This window comes from Drosophila mauritiana, chromosome 3R (genome assembly GCF_004382145.1).
Source record: "Drosophila mauritiana strain mau12 chromosome 3R, ASM438214v1, whole genome shotgun sequence".
Classification (NCBI taxonomy): Eukaryota; Metazoa; Arthropoda; class Insecta; order Diptera; family Drosophilidae; genus Drosophila; species Drosophila mauritiana.
In genome coordinates this window covers 22,872,604-22,886,750 of record NC_046670.1, presented here as the reverse complement: position 1 = coordinate 22,886,750, position 14,147 = coordinate 22,872,604, and the positions used below count along the sequence as shown (strand labels likewise).

Genomic DNA, 14,147 nt, shown 5'->3' with positions numbered 1-14,147 from the left:
ACCCGGTTGCCGGATGGGGGTGATGCCTTGTTTTTGGCCAGCTCAGTTGGTTCTTGCTTTGCAGTCAATATAATATGCAGTTATTAGTGACACCAATGGGCATTACTAAGCGGGAATTGGGATTGCCAAGGGCCAAATAGGTCAGTTTTATGCTCAATGTAAGCTGTTCACATAACATAAGTAAGAATATGAAAGCCAGTTTTAAATTTTGAACATCGTTTAATTGTGATCCTAAAGATGAATGAAATGAATACATGTACGCCAGGTACGATAAGTTATAGTTAATTTGTCGAAACATATGATACAATTTTTTTTTTGTTTTACATTATCAGAAATAATTTAGGTCATTCCAAAAGTAATATTTAAATAAGTATTAAGGCGATATCTAGGAAAGGGTTACCCTTCAGTTTAAATGCTCCTTATCTTCACTCCAGTGGCCTTACTGACCATCTCCGGCGCCTTGGTTGGCTACCCTTCGATTCAATTTGCGGTTGGGCCGGCTCGTGGTTGCTCCACTTGGATACTTGATGCCGCAGTCATCGTCCTCGCTGCAGGTCGAGATGTCCGAGGAGAGCTGGAAGTCATCCACTTCGGTGTAGGTCTCATCCGTACTATCAATGGGCGTTTCCATCTGTGTGTCGTCAACCTTTTTATTTTTCTGACAGCCTGCGAGGGTCCTAGAGCTCATGGCTGCTGGCTCACAAAGTCCACCGCTTGAATTATTCTTGGGTATCAAGATGTCCTCGAGATTGGGCAGTTCAGCCGGCATCTGACCATTCATATCCTTAAGTTTCACCTGATTGCAGTAGCGCTGAATCTGATCCAGGGCTTCTAGCACGCCCACATCAGATGATTTTACAACTAAACTTTGGTCCGATGACGACTTTTGTGGAGCATGAACTGGCTGCTGAGCTTTGGAGATGCTACGATAGGCACAGGAGTTCATCAGGGACTCGCTATGGTCTTTTTTTGCGCTAACAGGCATTTTGATTTGGTTCCTAATCACTTTTCCTGGTTGTTGTTTTAAACTATGCGACGGTTTCCGTGTCACATTCTGACTGACTGAGGCCACTGCTTCTAAGTTCGCCTTCGAAAGACTCAGCATTTCCTGAGTTGGCTTTCCATTCATCAGCGATTGATGCTGGTAAAACATTTTATCGTACTCGGATTTCATGCACAAGTACCGAAAGTGTCGGGAGTTTTCCTCACCGAAGTAAATTACCTCTGCAGATGCCAAAAAATAGTTACATATTATAAATACTAAAAGTAAATAGAACTCACTGCTAGTGACTTGTTCCTGCAGCTTATCCAGGTTAGCGTTTGTCTGCTTCAACTCGCCCGAGAACCTTTCGATTTTGTGGCTCAGATCGCGAAAGTTCTTTGCCAGAGCATCGGATATGGTGTTCTAAAGAAAGTGCATAATGTATTAACTAATCATCTAATGAACTTATGGCGAAACTCACGCCAACGGCCGTTTTGACAGTCTGGCGGATCAGGTCAAAGAACTCCTCAGGATCGTCCTCCTTATCTTCATCGTCATCGGCGGTACTCACGTGCACCTTGCTCGCCGGAACAGGCTGTCGCCCACGCATCTGCTTCTGATGCGGATGCTGATGCTGATGCGGTTGCGAATGCTGGAGGCGCTGCTGTTGCTGCTGCTTGAGGTGATGGTGAGTAGTCATCTGCTGCTGCTGGTGCAGCTGGTGCTGCGGCGGATGCTGCATTGCTCCGGATTGCAACTGCATTTGCATTTGATGTGCATGAGAGTGCTGATTGTGCCGGCGCATATTTCCCACATTTCCCTGCTGGGGCACCATTATTTCCTTATCGGAGAAGTCGTCGTTGTCATCCATTGGATAGTCGTTCCTCTGGGTATTGCCCTTTTCGCGGTGCTTCATTCGGTATGTCTCCTTCGACTTGGACATGCCATAGCCATTAGGGTTCACCGTGCCCTCGGTTGGGCTAAAATGCGGCACCTTGTTCATCGGCGCCTGACGGGCACTGGCCTTGTTGGCCATTTGGTTTCGCCTCGAGGGCATGGCGTTGTATGGAGATGGCTGGACATGGCCGGGAATCATTTGCGATATTGATGGCTGAGCCATCGAACCGGGGGCATTTCGCAGATTGGCCGCCGTCAACGGCAGATTGGTGGTGATGTAGTAATCATTTTCGGTGACAAAACTGCGCTGAGTGCGAGCATCGACTTGTCGGGAGCTAATGGTTCCTCCACCGCCAGTTGCACCGCCTGGACCCGATCTCTCAGTCCTTGCTGTTTTCTTATTCACACCTGCATGGGATATCGCCACCGACTTTACCGGATGCAACGTATCCATTTTGGAACCGTAGACTTCCTCGATTCCCTTGCGACGAATTGGGCGCACCATCTTCATCTAAAGGATCTTTACTCACCGAAACAAACTTTCGTTGGCCTCGAGTTGTGCCAATAAACGCAAAAGCACAATAATGTATAAACTGTATTTGATATATTTTACATCTATTTATGTTCTTTGGATGATTTAGCTAAAATGAATGAGGGGTTTAGAAAGATACTGAATGTTATAACACCGCCTACTGGATAGATAGATTGGAAAAATATGTACTTGTTTTTTTACTCGACCCCAGCTGAGTAAATCGTTTGAATAAACTAAAACATTGTGTTCTTGATAAATTTCCGTCGCATTCCGCATTTATCAAAATAATCGGAACCATCACATTTGATTCACTTCCTTATACGAAGAGGATAGAGTGTATATATATACTTACCACGGAATGATAGATCTCTGCACCCAAATCGCATTCATATTGATTACTCACTCCAGCGCTTCGCTTGCTACCAAATTTATTTTCACACCTCAAACACCTCTTCATTATTCAAACCACAGGTGGTGAGGGAGTTTTCCCCGTAAATTTGTTTACCTTTTGCCGCTCAACTAACCGCAAATGGCAATGACACAGAGCAAAGGTTCAATGTTTGCCCGCTTTGCCGGAAATATTTCTTCGGTTCGACGCCAAATCAAATGCTAATGAGCTGCATCTGATTGTGAGTGCGAAAGTGGTTTTGGATGCCACTTGCTGTTTGCTTGGAAGTGGTTCATCGTTCAAGAAATTATTACAAATATTTATCCGATTATTTACCTTTGAACCTCCTCGGGCTGCCGTGTATCCAAGGCGAATGATTCGGATGCGTGGCATGGCCACGCTGGAGGAATCCTTAAGTAGGCAACTAGCTTTAAGGCCATGTCTGGACTGCTGAAAATAGACCGCTTAGCCTCAGGTTACAGACACTTAAGACATAAAGGGAATGCAAAGCGAAAGGGATTTAGAAAGGCGCTCAATAAAGTGCTGAAGGACCCTTAAAAATTGGGTCATCTGTCCGTGGGGACGGTGCCTTGAAACGGAAAACCCAAGATGCCCATCCCAACGCCTTGTCTCATGTCCTCATTATGCAAATTGCGCATACGACGCGTGTGCTGCGTCCCACTGCAGGAGGCCTTCTCCCCTTTCCGCAAGCAAATCATTTTGTTGACAATCTGTTGCATGCGTATGCTATTAGGAACGAGATGATATCTGTGGGAATAATTTTCATTTAATGCACACCCTTTTCTTGTCCCCTTCCCCTAAACGAACCCAAGAACAGCTCATTTAATTCGTTTTGTGTGTACCCTGGTCATAAATATAAATGAACCATGAACGGCCGACGACAGTTGACTATAATTTAAGATCCTGGCCTGCAGTTGAGCCTTGAATTTCCGTCCTCTGCATGTGTGCGCATAAATATTGCAACATTCGAGGAAGCAGCAAAGGTCAGACAGGCTTTATTTGTTGCAAATGCGCAGAGAAGCTGCCATTAAGCCTCTGAGTCCCATCTGAATGACGTTCATGCTGACATTGTCATGGTGATACAAAAAATAATCACCATTATTAGTTGTTCCGTCCAAACTGACTTGATTGGCCACTGATTCTATGCCACTGATTATCTGCAAAATGCCAACTGACCTACAGTTGTACATTGTGGCGCGCAAAACGTGAGCCATTCCAAAATTAATATTAGTCATTAGCATTATGCGGAACGATAAATTTGAATGGGACTCGGCATTAGAATTGCTTAAGGCGGAGACATTTCCAAGAAATTTATCACCCAAAAAAGTCGCCCCGCGGCGCAGATAAATCATCCAAATGGTGACCACAAATTGTACAGCTTTCGTAAGGCACATGAAATACGAAATGTTTGCACTGGCACTTCTTTATTTTTAATTGCAGACCGAGTCAATTAAAAGGCAAGTGAGTGTTGCAGCATTTCTCTCACGCATAAATTTGCCGCCTGTCATCAAGATCCTCAAGACTTTTCATGATTTTCCGAACACTTTGCCACTGCCCACCCATAATACGTCACTTGCACGATTTTAGGTATCTATTTTTGGTTTGATGGCAAAACATTTAATGAGAATTTCAAAACAGAGCGTTTTCCTTATTTAATTTAATCAGTAATGATTAAACTGAGCAGCATTTCTTCTTAAACGAAGGGAAGAAATCGTAAAGAAAATTATAATTGAGGCAGATAAGATGTTAAAATAGCGTTAAATAAGTTTATTTGTATCCATAAAGAGCATACAGCTATCGAATATCACCCTTTTCGATTGTATTTATATTAAAAAGTACATATATTAATACGGCCGGAGAGTAAATAATTGTACGCCTATTTATTTGCTTAATTTAAGAGCTATTTATTGCTGTTTATTTATTTATAAGTATCCCCGCTGACAGACGAACATGACGAGCGAGAATTTCCTACTGTTCTCAGTCTTTCTGGCCCGTGTGCTTTATGACAAAATGTTCACAATAAATAAATGCTACAACGAAATAAATTGCCGCTACAGATATCATACAAATAAATTTGCTTATTTATGCGATGCTGCCAAAGTTTCGAACAAATTTTTGCGATTCGAATCGAGTGGCTCATAAATGCAGCTGCTGTCGCTTTGTTTTGTTTCGGCTTTTAATAAAAAATTACCGCCTCGACTTTGATTGTTGATGATTGTTTTCTGAATTTTGATGGCTTTTTGTCACGAATTCAGAACGCAGCATTTCCTTATGTTGCCCATTTTTTATACGCACTGAAGATCAGTGGGGTACGTGTTTCCCTTTTTTTTTCTGTATTTTGCCTGTTCGCAGAAAACTGAATGAACTGAAAATACAATTTTTTTGGTATTTGGGTCAGCAGATTTTTTTTTGTTGCCTCACTTCACTGGTATCAATTAAAGTCATAAACAATTCGATGCATTTTACAGTAGAGTGCAATGCTTTTAATAGGTATGTTTCTTAACTGAACGATGCAATTAAAAGTAATATATTTGTGTCTTGTTTTGCATAGGTTTAACTGGTATCCAGCTTATCAGCGCGTGTGATAAGAAAGCTCGCAACCCGCGAAATGTTGCTCAACAATAAGCTCTTGTTAGCCGGCAGCAACATAAACAAAGAACAGCTGTTTGTTAGCCGGCTAACTGAAAATGAAAATGTGGGGTGAAATCAGGCAGGTCACTTGTCGTGTGCCTTCGTGTTGCCATCGTCGGCGCAGCAGCAACAGCGGCAGCAGCAACACTGGCCGCAGCAACATCAGAAGCCGCAGCAGCAGCAGCAGCAGCCCAAACAGGAAAATCCGCACGACGATGCCACACACAGAAATTCAGTTCAATGCGAAATTTTGTTTGAACCAGACGCGAAATCTGTTAACGCGCCGCGTGGCAAAAATCGCGTTGGCGAGTGCGTAAAAATTGTCAACAACGAAAGGAGCTCAAAATAAAACATTGTTTATTAATTAGTGAACTGTTTTAAAATATAAAAAAAAAAATATTCTAAAAAATTATATAAAAAATATATAAAACCAGAACCAAATACCCAAACGTGTAACAATTAGTTTTGCATAGAAATCAAGTCAACGCGTGTGTGGATCTCGAGATACTCGCTTGTAAGACAAGATTGTCCGGCTAAACGAAGCTCATCGAAGTCAATCGCCTGCAGTGAAATCGCTGGCCAATTGACAGTGCCGCTTGTTCAACACATTTCTTAACACCGAACCCAGGTTGCAATTTGAATTCAAAGTGTAATTTCAATTTCCATTTCGAGTGCACAATATTCAATTGGAATTGCAATTGCAATTGCAATTTATGCCACGGCAAGTAGTTTGAGTGAGTATCGCGCCGCGATTGCGCAATTACTAAGCGCCATGCCTTGGACTCCGTGTCCATGTCGCCCTCTTAGCGCTTAAGTATCTATTCAATTTATATATTCGTTCGCATTTAGTTGACAGTGATTAATCTTAGCATTTGAATGCGAACTCATGCTAAGCTCGCCAATTAATTTGCTCGCCTGGATTTCAATTTGCGAATGCGACTCAATTATGCTCGTTACACCAGGATTTCAAACTCGCTTTTCGTAAAATTGTTCATTTTGTACCAGCAATGCAAACATCACGTTAGCTAATTGATCGGAATAGTAGTTGGAATTTCATTTCAAATTAATAGCCCTGCTGTCATGACCCTTTTAACACTTAGTTTGCAGCAACTGTTCTGGGAAATATTTACCACTTGACAGCTGAACTTTATGTAATTAAAATTGTTAGTAGGCATTTCATTTTATTTTGGCAGTGGCATTATTAGAAAATTCGTTATGAATTATTTGAAGATTATTACACGAGCTTACTATGTATGCTATCATTGTGGGAATCCGTTAAAATCCTCTCTATTGTGGGTGCAAACTAATTAAATTGAATTTCAGTTTTTTTGGCGGATTAAGCAGCTATCCAAATATTCTAGTCGTAATACGATCAAAAATATAACAAATTGTTTGCCAAAGCACAACAAATCTTCGGTTTTTACGTGGAAAAATATTGAACCAGTTGCTGAAGTTTACATTATTAAAATTCAAATTATAATGAAAAACGGATTACAAAATTTAATGTCAGCTTATGTATGTAACTTGTGGTGGCCAAGGCAACAAAAAATGCTTGAATAACGTACAAAAACGGTGAACTTTCAGCAATTTTTAAATAATATCAACCAACTCTGAAGATTTATCCAGAAATGTCAAATCGTTTTTAGAGTTGTTGCTTAACACACTTTAATTAAACATTGCTCGAATTAATTGAATATAATATATATAAAATTGAGTTAAAATAAACAGTACAGGAAAACGGAAAACTAATTATTTTCAATTAAAAACGAAAGCCTGCGCTGTAAAGTAGAAAGCAGGAAAATAAAGCACTACATTAAATTTACAAAAGTTCTTCTGAGGATAATTACCAGAGCTATGCATAGGAAAATAACTTTGTCAGATACGTTTTGACCCATTTAAATTGCCGAGAATGTCCGCAAGCTGTACAAATAAATGTACTTCAACCTGAAAAGACCTCAACTACAGTTGTGAGTTATAGAAAGTAAGTCAGACTGATGTGCATGAATAAACCAAGGCAAAGTCCCCGCAACTTGACATAAAATTTAATTTACTTCGAAATGTATAGTTGACAATTTCTCTCAAAGTGGCGGTTACACCAGCCAACTGGGAAAAAGAAGCGAAACCACCATGGCTGTTGGCTGAAACCGAGCTTTAATGGTGTTTGCCAATTAATAGAGAAATTAAGGCAAGATAAAGTTGAACAAGTGCACTTGTTGGCAAAGAAAAACTTAAGTTCCTTTGTGCTTCATTTGTTGAACCAGCAAGTGCGGAAGTTGGCGAAATAGCAAGGCACAAAACACACAGAAGGTCGAGTAAATAGAAAACTTTGCTACACAAAAAAAGAATCGTGGTATACTATCAGTGGAAAGTCAGTTATGAGCAGTCAACACTCAACCGAATACTTGTACAACTTATTTTTGTATGTATGTACATATGGACAACTCAATTTCCGACTCAAAATCAATCTCTAACCCCTACCCCACAACCACAAGTCATGTATCTTTGTGGGGATATGTGGGTCAGCGGTGTTGATTGTGATTGATCTGCGTTTAATGCCATTTTGTTGTTAGACGGAAGCGTAAAAATGGTCAGCCAGGAGCGATGATGTGGCACAAATCTCTGCCAGAGGGTCCCGCCATCCGAGGAGGAGAACTTTTCTGGTTCTGGTCGGGGATGTCGAGTTGGGGCCAGTCATCCGAGCTACACATGCTCGACATATTTATGAAGTTGTTGACTTGGCCGTGGCCAGCGTTGACATGCAATCCGGCCGACATATGCGGGGTCTCCTTTTACACAATTTTACGAGCTTATAAGTTTTGGACTAAGGCTAATCATGTCCTTGTGTGGCGGTAATACGGCCGGAAAATGCGCATAAATAACATTGCACGCAGAAAAATATTATACTTGTATGCTCCCAAAAATGTAACATTAGGGAAATCACTATTTTAGAAAAAGAGCATTCGGATCACTCAATAACTAACAAAGGTATTAGTTAGTTAGAAAGGGAGTTTAGAATGTTTTTACTATTTGTTTGCTGTGTCTTGGAGTACTCCTTAAAAGATATTGTGTGAATTGAAGCAGAAATCCCTTTCAGCTCCCAAACGACCGTATTCACTTGCATCCCAACCCATTCACGTCAAAAACATTAGGCAAAATGGTGGAGCAGGAGCGATCCGAGCTCAAGACAGCCAGTCCAGATGTATGCAATGGAAGTGCCAGCCATATCACGTATGAGCTCTATTTGCCCAATCCAATCCAACGCCATTCGCATCCCATCCCATTCCATCCCCAAGATACATATTTGCACAGAGATACGTGCGTGTAAAATTGCAAATCGCATTCCTAGCTTTGGTTTGTTTCAATTTCCAGCAACTGACATTTTTGATGCATTGATTATGATATTCTCGGTTTTATATTTGTACTTTAGCAGCTGCTTAAGCAAACTTCATAAATCAACACGTAGAGAACCGGGTAAGATTTGATGGAAGCAGGGCCCAAAATTTCCCTTTAAAAATCAGAGTTTTTTTTTTAAGTCGCGCCCTACTTTATCGAAGAAAACATTAGTTTTTTGAAAGCTATCCATCTACGGAACTGAAAACCTTAAAAAAGGGACAATGATTTGCCATTCGTCACGTTCTTATCAGGGAAGAAAGCCCCACAATTTATTTGTATCCATTTACCATTGAACTTCAGGCTAATCGCAACTTTACGTGTTTCACAGACATAAAAAGAGGACCCAAAATAAAAATGAAACTCCGCCATTGATTTGTTGACTTTTTGGGGTTACTTTACACTTCACAAATTTTACATGCTGATGGTTCGAAGAAGAAAAAAAAATGGGAGGGACTGACATGGGATGGGCCGGCAATAACAGGAAGTTGTCTATAATACGCCCACACATACTTTCATGATTGTAGTAAAGATACGCAGGCAGACTGTCTATCACTTTTCCCGGGTTTTCCATTTCCACACGAATTTATTTTCGTATGCTGCACTGCTGCCGGAAACTTCAGCCCAAAGTTTATCATCTCCAGCTGAATGTGCCACTGATTTGCTGCCACTCCAATATGCCTAATTGAATCTTCTACATTCTGTTTCGTTGTTCTGCTCAACCGAATGCAGATAAATGTAGCTAATTCAAGTTAAATCGTTTGAGAAATTGGGTCACAATGCGTAGACTCAAAGTTCGTTAGGAGTACACACTGATTTACATTCTTTTAAATGTATCCGCAATGGGCGTGTTTTTACTGTGGCAACTTAATTTGACACAGGAAACTCAAACAAAACAAAATGTTCGAATTTTGCAAAAAAAAAGTTCAACAAAATGACCAGCAAAAAACATATGGCTGTTAATTTCGTTCTAACAATAGCCCACATTTAAATACAAATGGCGCCATAAAAACAGCCGATTAGAACAGCATTTCTCTTGTTGCAAAATCGCTAAAAATATATTAAATCCCTAATGCGAATTTAATAAAATATTTCAAAAAATAATTTGCACGATTCACATTCAATTTGCTATTTCTGTCATTTTTTGTCAACTTAATGTGCCTACGACTTGACTCTTGGGAGCTTAAGCTTGAGCAAAAAAGAAAAAACTTCTGATTTATTGTGGCAAATTCCTCAGCAATAAAAGGAAAAAACAAATGTCTTAAAACATGGAGGCGAAAAAAAGTTAAAAAAAACACACACAATGAAGAGCACCGCAAATGTGTGGCTGCTGTGCCAGCTGTCAATGATTTGTTTCAACCATTTCGCCTGCCGAGTGTCTCGTTAAACGCACATACCATAAATATTGTGATTACCTTTAATGTGCTGACTGCCAGTCTGTCCATATCCCTCTGCAAGGACTACTGTCTGAGCTGTCTGCCGCAGGACTCGCAGACTCCTTTCTGCTGCGCTAGCCACATTTTTAATGATCTGTCGTCTCCGCCTTTCAGCGTCGCCCAAAAGGCTTTAACATAACATTTTACTTTTAATTCAAGCACTCACGCAGCTTAATTATCGAAGAGGCTGGAGGCCAATAATCGTTGCTGACATTTTAACGGGCATTTCATACGTTTTATTGGCCGTGCAATTATGCACGAATCGCTGCGTCCGACAACTCGATAATTTTAAACTGTTATTGCTTCGCCATTTATTATATCCCGATGACTTTTTAAGCACAATATGTATATGACACATTATACTTATATATGTTACTTTACCTTACATTACATTTACTTAACATTAAAGTAATGTAGAAATATTATTAATTAAAAGAAAACAACTTTTGACATAATATATATGTAATATACATAATATGTATGATACTTTTTTATGATATTTTTTGTTGTTTAACTACAAGTTTGACGACCCAACTCAATGGTGCTATTACTGCCATTACTCATATTAATCAGATAATTTTTATCACGAGTGGAATGTATGTCCCATGATACCCTTGCCCTTTTTCCATTTTTCCCATTTTTCTTTTCCTATTTTTTGTATCCTCATTAAGCCAGCAGGCTTATAAATAATGTAATAATATTACAATTATGTTTTTCATGTTTTGACTACTATTTAGTGCTTGTTAAACCGTTTCAGAGACTACTTAAAGCCTAACAGATAGCAAAGCTTAGATAAATTTAGTGCAGGTCAAGCATATTCATTATCCTAATCTTGGCACATTTTTCAAGTTAGGAATATTTTCTTACCAGCCCGCAGGAGTCAGAGACCCAAATCCAGGCGAAAATGTCACATAAATCTCAGATGGGCCATGGCCAAATTTATCGATGGCCCCCTTTATCGGTGCCGCCAACTGTCTAATTAGGCTTTTAGTGGGACAGGCCAACAAAAACGGGGATGATAAGCGATAAGGCAGGCACATGTTAGCAGGTTGGAGTTTGGGCAGCACGTTCTAGCCGTTGACGATGTCAAAAATGGCAGCGAAACAAAACAATAACAGCTGGCCATAAATATGATGTTACTCGCACTTTTTCGATTTTTCGAAGCGTGGGTTTTTACACCAAAATTGAAATCCGCCCCACGCAACGTGCCAAAAATAGCAAACAACAATATAGAAAGCGCCAGAAGCGAATTGTTTTCATGGTAATTTTTGCACAAATTAACTTACAGATTGAATGTCGTTCATAAATGCTTCCTGCCAACTCTGCAAAACGAAATTTGTTTCAATTTCGCATTGAAACTTTAGCCAAATATCATCGCTTGGACACACATATCATTTATGGAGTTATTCGCACATGCTCACAGTGTTCCAATTGAAAAGCACAGAGTATCAGAAATCGAACACCAGTCAACTTTGTTGCAACTTATTTAAATGCGAAAACTTTTGCCACCCTGTGGAAATGTGGAAACTGCACTGTGTTTTCACAGGGTGAGTGCCCTTGTGCAGCTGACTGAATGCTTGAACTTCAATCCTTGACGCTAATCGATGGGAAAGATTGACAAGAGAGTGACTTATGAATTATGAGTGAATCAGAGTGCTCGGAAAAGGATCTGAGGCGCAGGAAGTGAGATTGAAAGTTCCCTAGAAGTTGTATACTTACTTATTCCTTCGCTCAGTATAACACCAACGAACAAAACTTTCTTTAAGACCCCCAACTTTATACGTACATAATACCATCCGGAAACGTTTCTTATACGCCTGCATGGGTCATTTTGTTTTATGCTTTTATTATTCCTTATATCCTCGTCTATATGCAATCCAAATATTGCTCCATAAATAGTCCGCATTACGTGATTCATTTTGTTGACGATTTCGGGAGTCAAATGCGAATCACATTTTATGTTTATGTGCACATGACAGATGAACTTTGATAAGTTTATAAGCTTGACGAAATTGTTGAGCCACACGGGAAAAATGAGAAATCGCGAACAGAATGTTTCAAACTTCGCTTCAGGATACATCCAGCTGATAGATTTTTAAGATCATTGTCGAGCCACATAAAAGAAAGCAACATCTTGTTCAAATCTACATTTTCGAGAGGTGCTTAAAACAAACATAGCCAAAGTCATGCACGTTTGTCGCCCAATTGTATTTACATCTGGTTGATTGTGTGTGCGGACAAAGTGCTGCAATCAAAGGTGAGACACCTGGCAGCCAATGCAAAATCACAGGTGGGTTGGGAAAGGGTGATGAGCCCACATGAAAGGAGTAAGCGGTAAGCAGCATTTGCAGTCGTCGGCGCGTACGTGCCAGGCATTAGAAGTGCTATTCCCTAGATTTTCGAGACCAAGAAGTCGTCGCAATTATGCTGCTGGCGGGGATGAGGTGACGAGCTGCTCCACTCACCTGACACCACCAGGTGCTTGCTCTAATGAGAGAGCCCAGGACTTGTGCTGCCTCCAGTAAATGTGATTGCCGAAAATGGCATTTGCAGCATCTTGCCAAACGGCGAGCGGCGTTTATTGATTTTATTCAGGCAGAAGGGAATCGAGACAAATTATTTTACACTCGAGCGATTTGTGATATGTCTGCGACCTGCCCGCCTAACGCCAACCGCCGAATCAACGCAACGCCTTCCCGTGATTGACAGCATTTCCAGAAATCCCAAACTGAAAACAAAACATACACTGGGAAAATAAAGGGACACTTTTCGGTAGAAGTCGTATACTACTGTTATACTGTTGATTTGTATATTATACTGTTGATTTGTGATATTTTAGTTATGACGCGGCACTCTGAATAAATTATTACTTACTAGGAATGGCTACAAAATATTTCCGAGTGCACTCAAAAATAAAAGACGCTCGGAGTTGTCTTTAAGTTTTTGGCGCCTTCTGATTTCGAAGTTCATTGCTTCAGCCAAATTAAAATGCGTGTTTTGTGCCGCACACCCAGGGGCGCACCAATAATTACAGGGGGCTGGCCGGTGGCCCACGTGTGGCAGCTGATTGAAATCAACGTTGTAGGTGTCAATCTCTCTTTGTGCGTTGGCCAAAAAAGATACTTTTGGAACGCCCGTTGACTTGTCTGCTGTTGACTTATTTGCTCATCTGGCCCCGTGCCCAATTTAATTTCCTTTTTGCAAAAATTTTCAATTTGCCTTTGGCTGCAAGTTTTATTTGTGCCAGCAATACAATCGTAATTGCTTTTCATAGTCGCTGCCCAGTGACTTTCTGGACACTTCCTGGCCGCAGCAATTGCTGCAATATTCAGCTTTTAATTAAATACTCGCGCGTGACTTTAATTGTTTGTCCATACGCACGAAGCGACAGTTTTCCAGCGGCAGCGGCAAGTTCGTTGACCAGGCCAAAGGGAAAAAGAGGTCGGGGAAAACCCGCTGACAGCAGCTACGGTGGTAAGTATTTTGATTAATTAACGAGCGACGGCCTTTGGGGGCAATAGGCATCGAAGGAGCAGAGCTTTCAGCTACGAGCTCCTATCTCAGGACACCATGACAAGCTCTTTACCCTCAAAATTCACAGTCAAGCCGCAAACGCAGGACTTACCATCGAGTGGAGCTGCTTACTTGGCCATTTTCGCACAGTAAGGACTCCCCCTGCAGGTAAGATCCTTTCTTTTTCAAAGTCGCCAGATTGGGCGCGATACTTGATGGGGAAACTATAAACTTGAATTTGCATTTTTTCCTGCCAGCGAAATTTGGTATAGAATTTGGACAGCCGCCTTCAATACACATTATTCGTGGGCGGAGGACTTAAAAGTATTTTTATACTCAAAGATAATCTACGAAATA

General features: G+C 40.7%; 2 protein-coding genes across 2 annotated transcripts in view; one reads left to right on the top strand and one right to left on the bottom strand.

The window, feature by feature from the left end:
* Window positions 1-199: 199 nt before the first annotated feature.
* Window positions 200-2,541, bottom strand: LOC117145538 (GATA zinc finger domain-containing protein 10). Its single transcript, XM_033311233.1, has 3 exons — window positions 1,464-2,541; window positions 1,282-1,405; window positions 200-1,224 (listed from the first exon to the last, which is right to left on the bottom strand). Exons 1-3 carry the CDS (start codon window positions 2,388-2,390, stop codon window positions 440-442), a joined length of 1,836 nt encoding a protein of 611 aa, XP_033167124.1. The 5' UTR covers window positions 2,391-2,541; the 3' UTR covers window positions 200-439.
* Window positions 2,542-5,727: 3,186 nt separating this feature from the next.
* Window positions 5,728-14,147, top strand: part of LOC117144305 (cardioacceleratory peptide receptor) — a 32,695-nt gene continuing 24,275 nt past the window's right edge. Inside the window, exon 1 of the mRNA XM_033309416.1 lies at window positions 5,728-6,185. The gene's annotated coding sequence lies outside the window, so the exon portion shown is untranslated. The remainder of the gene's footprint in view (window positions 6,186-14,147) is intronic.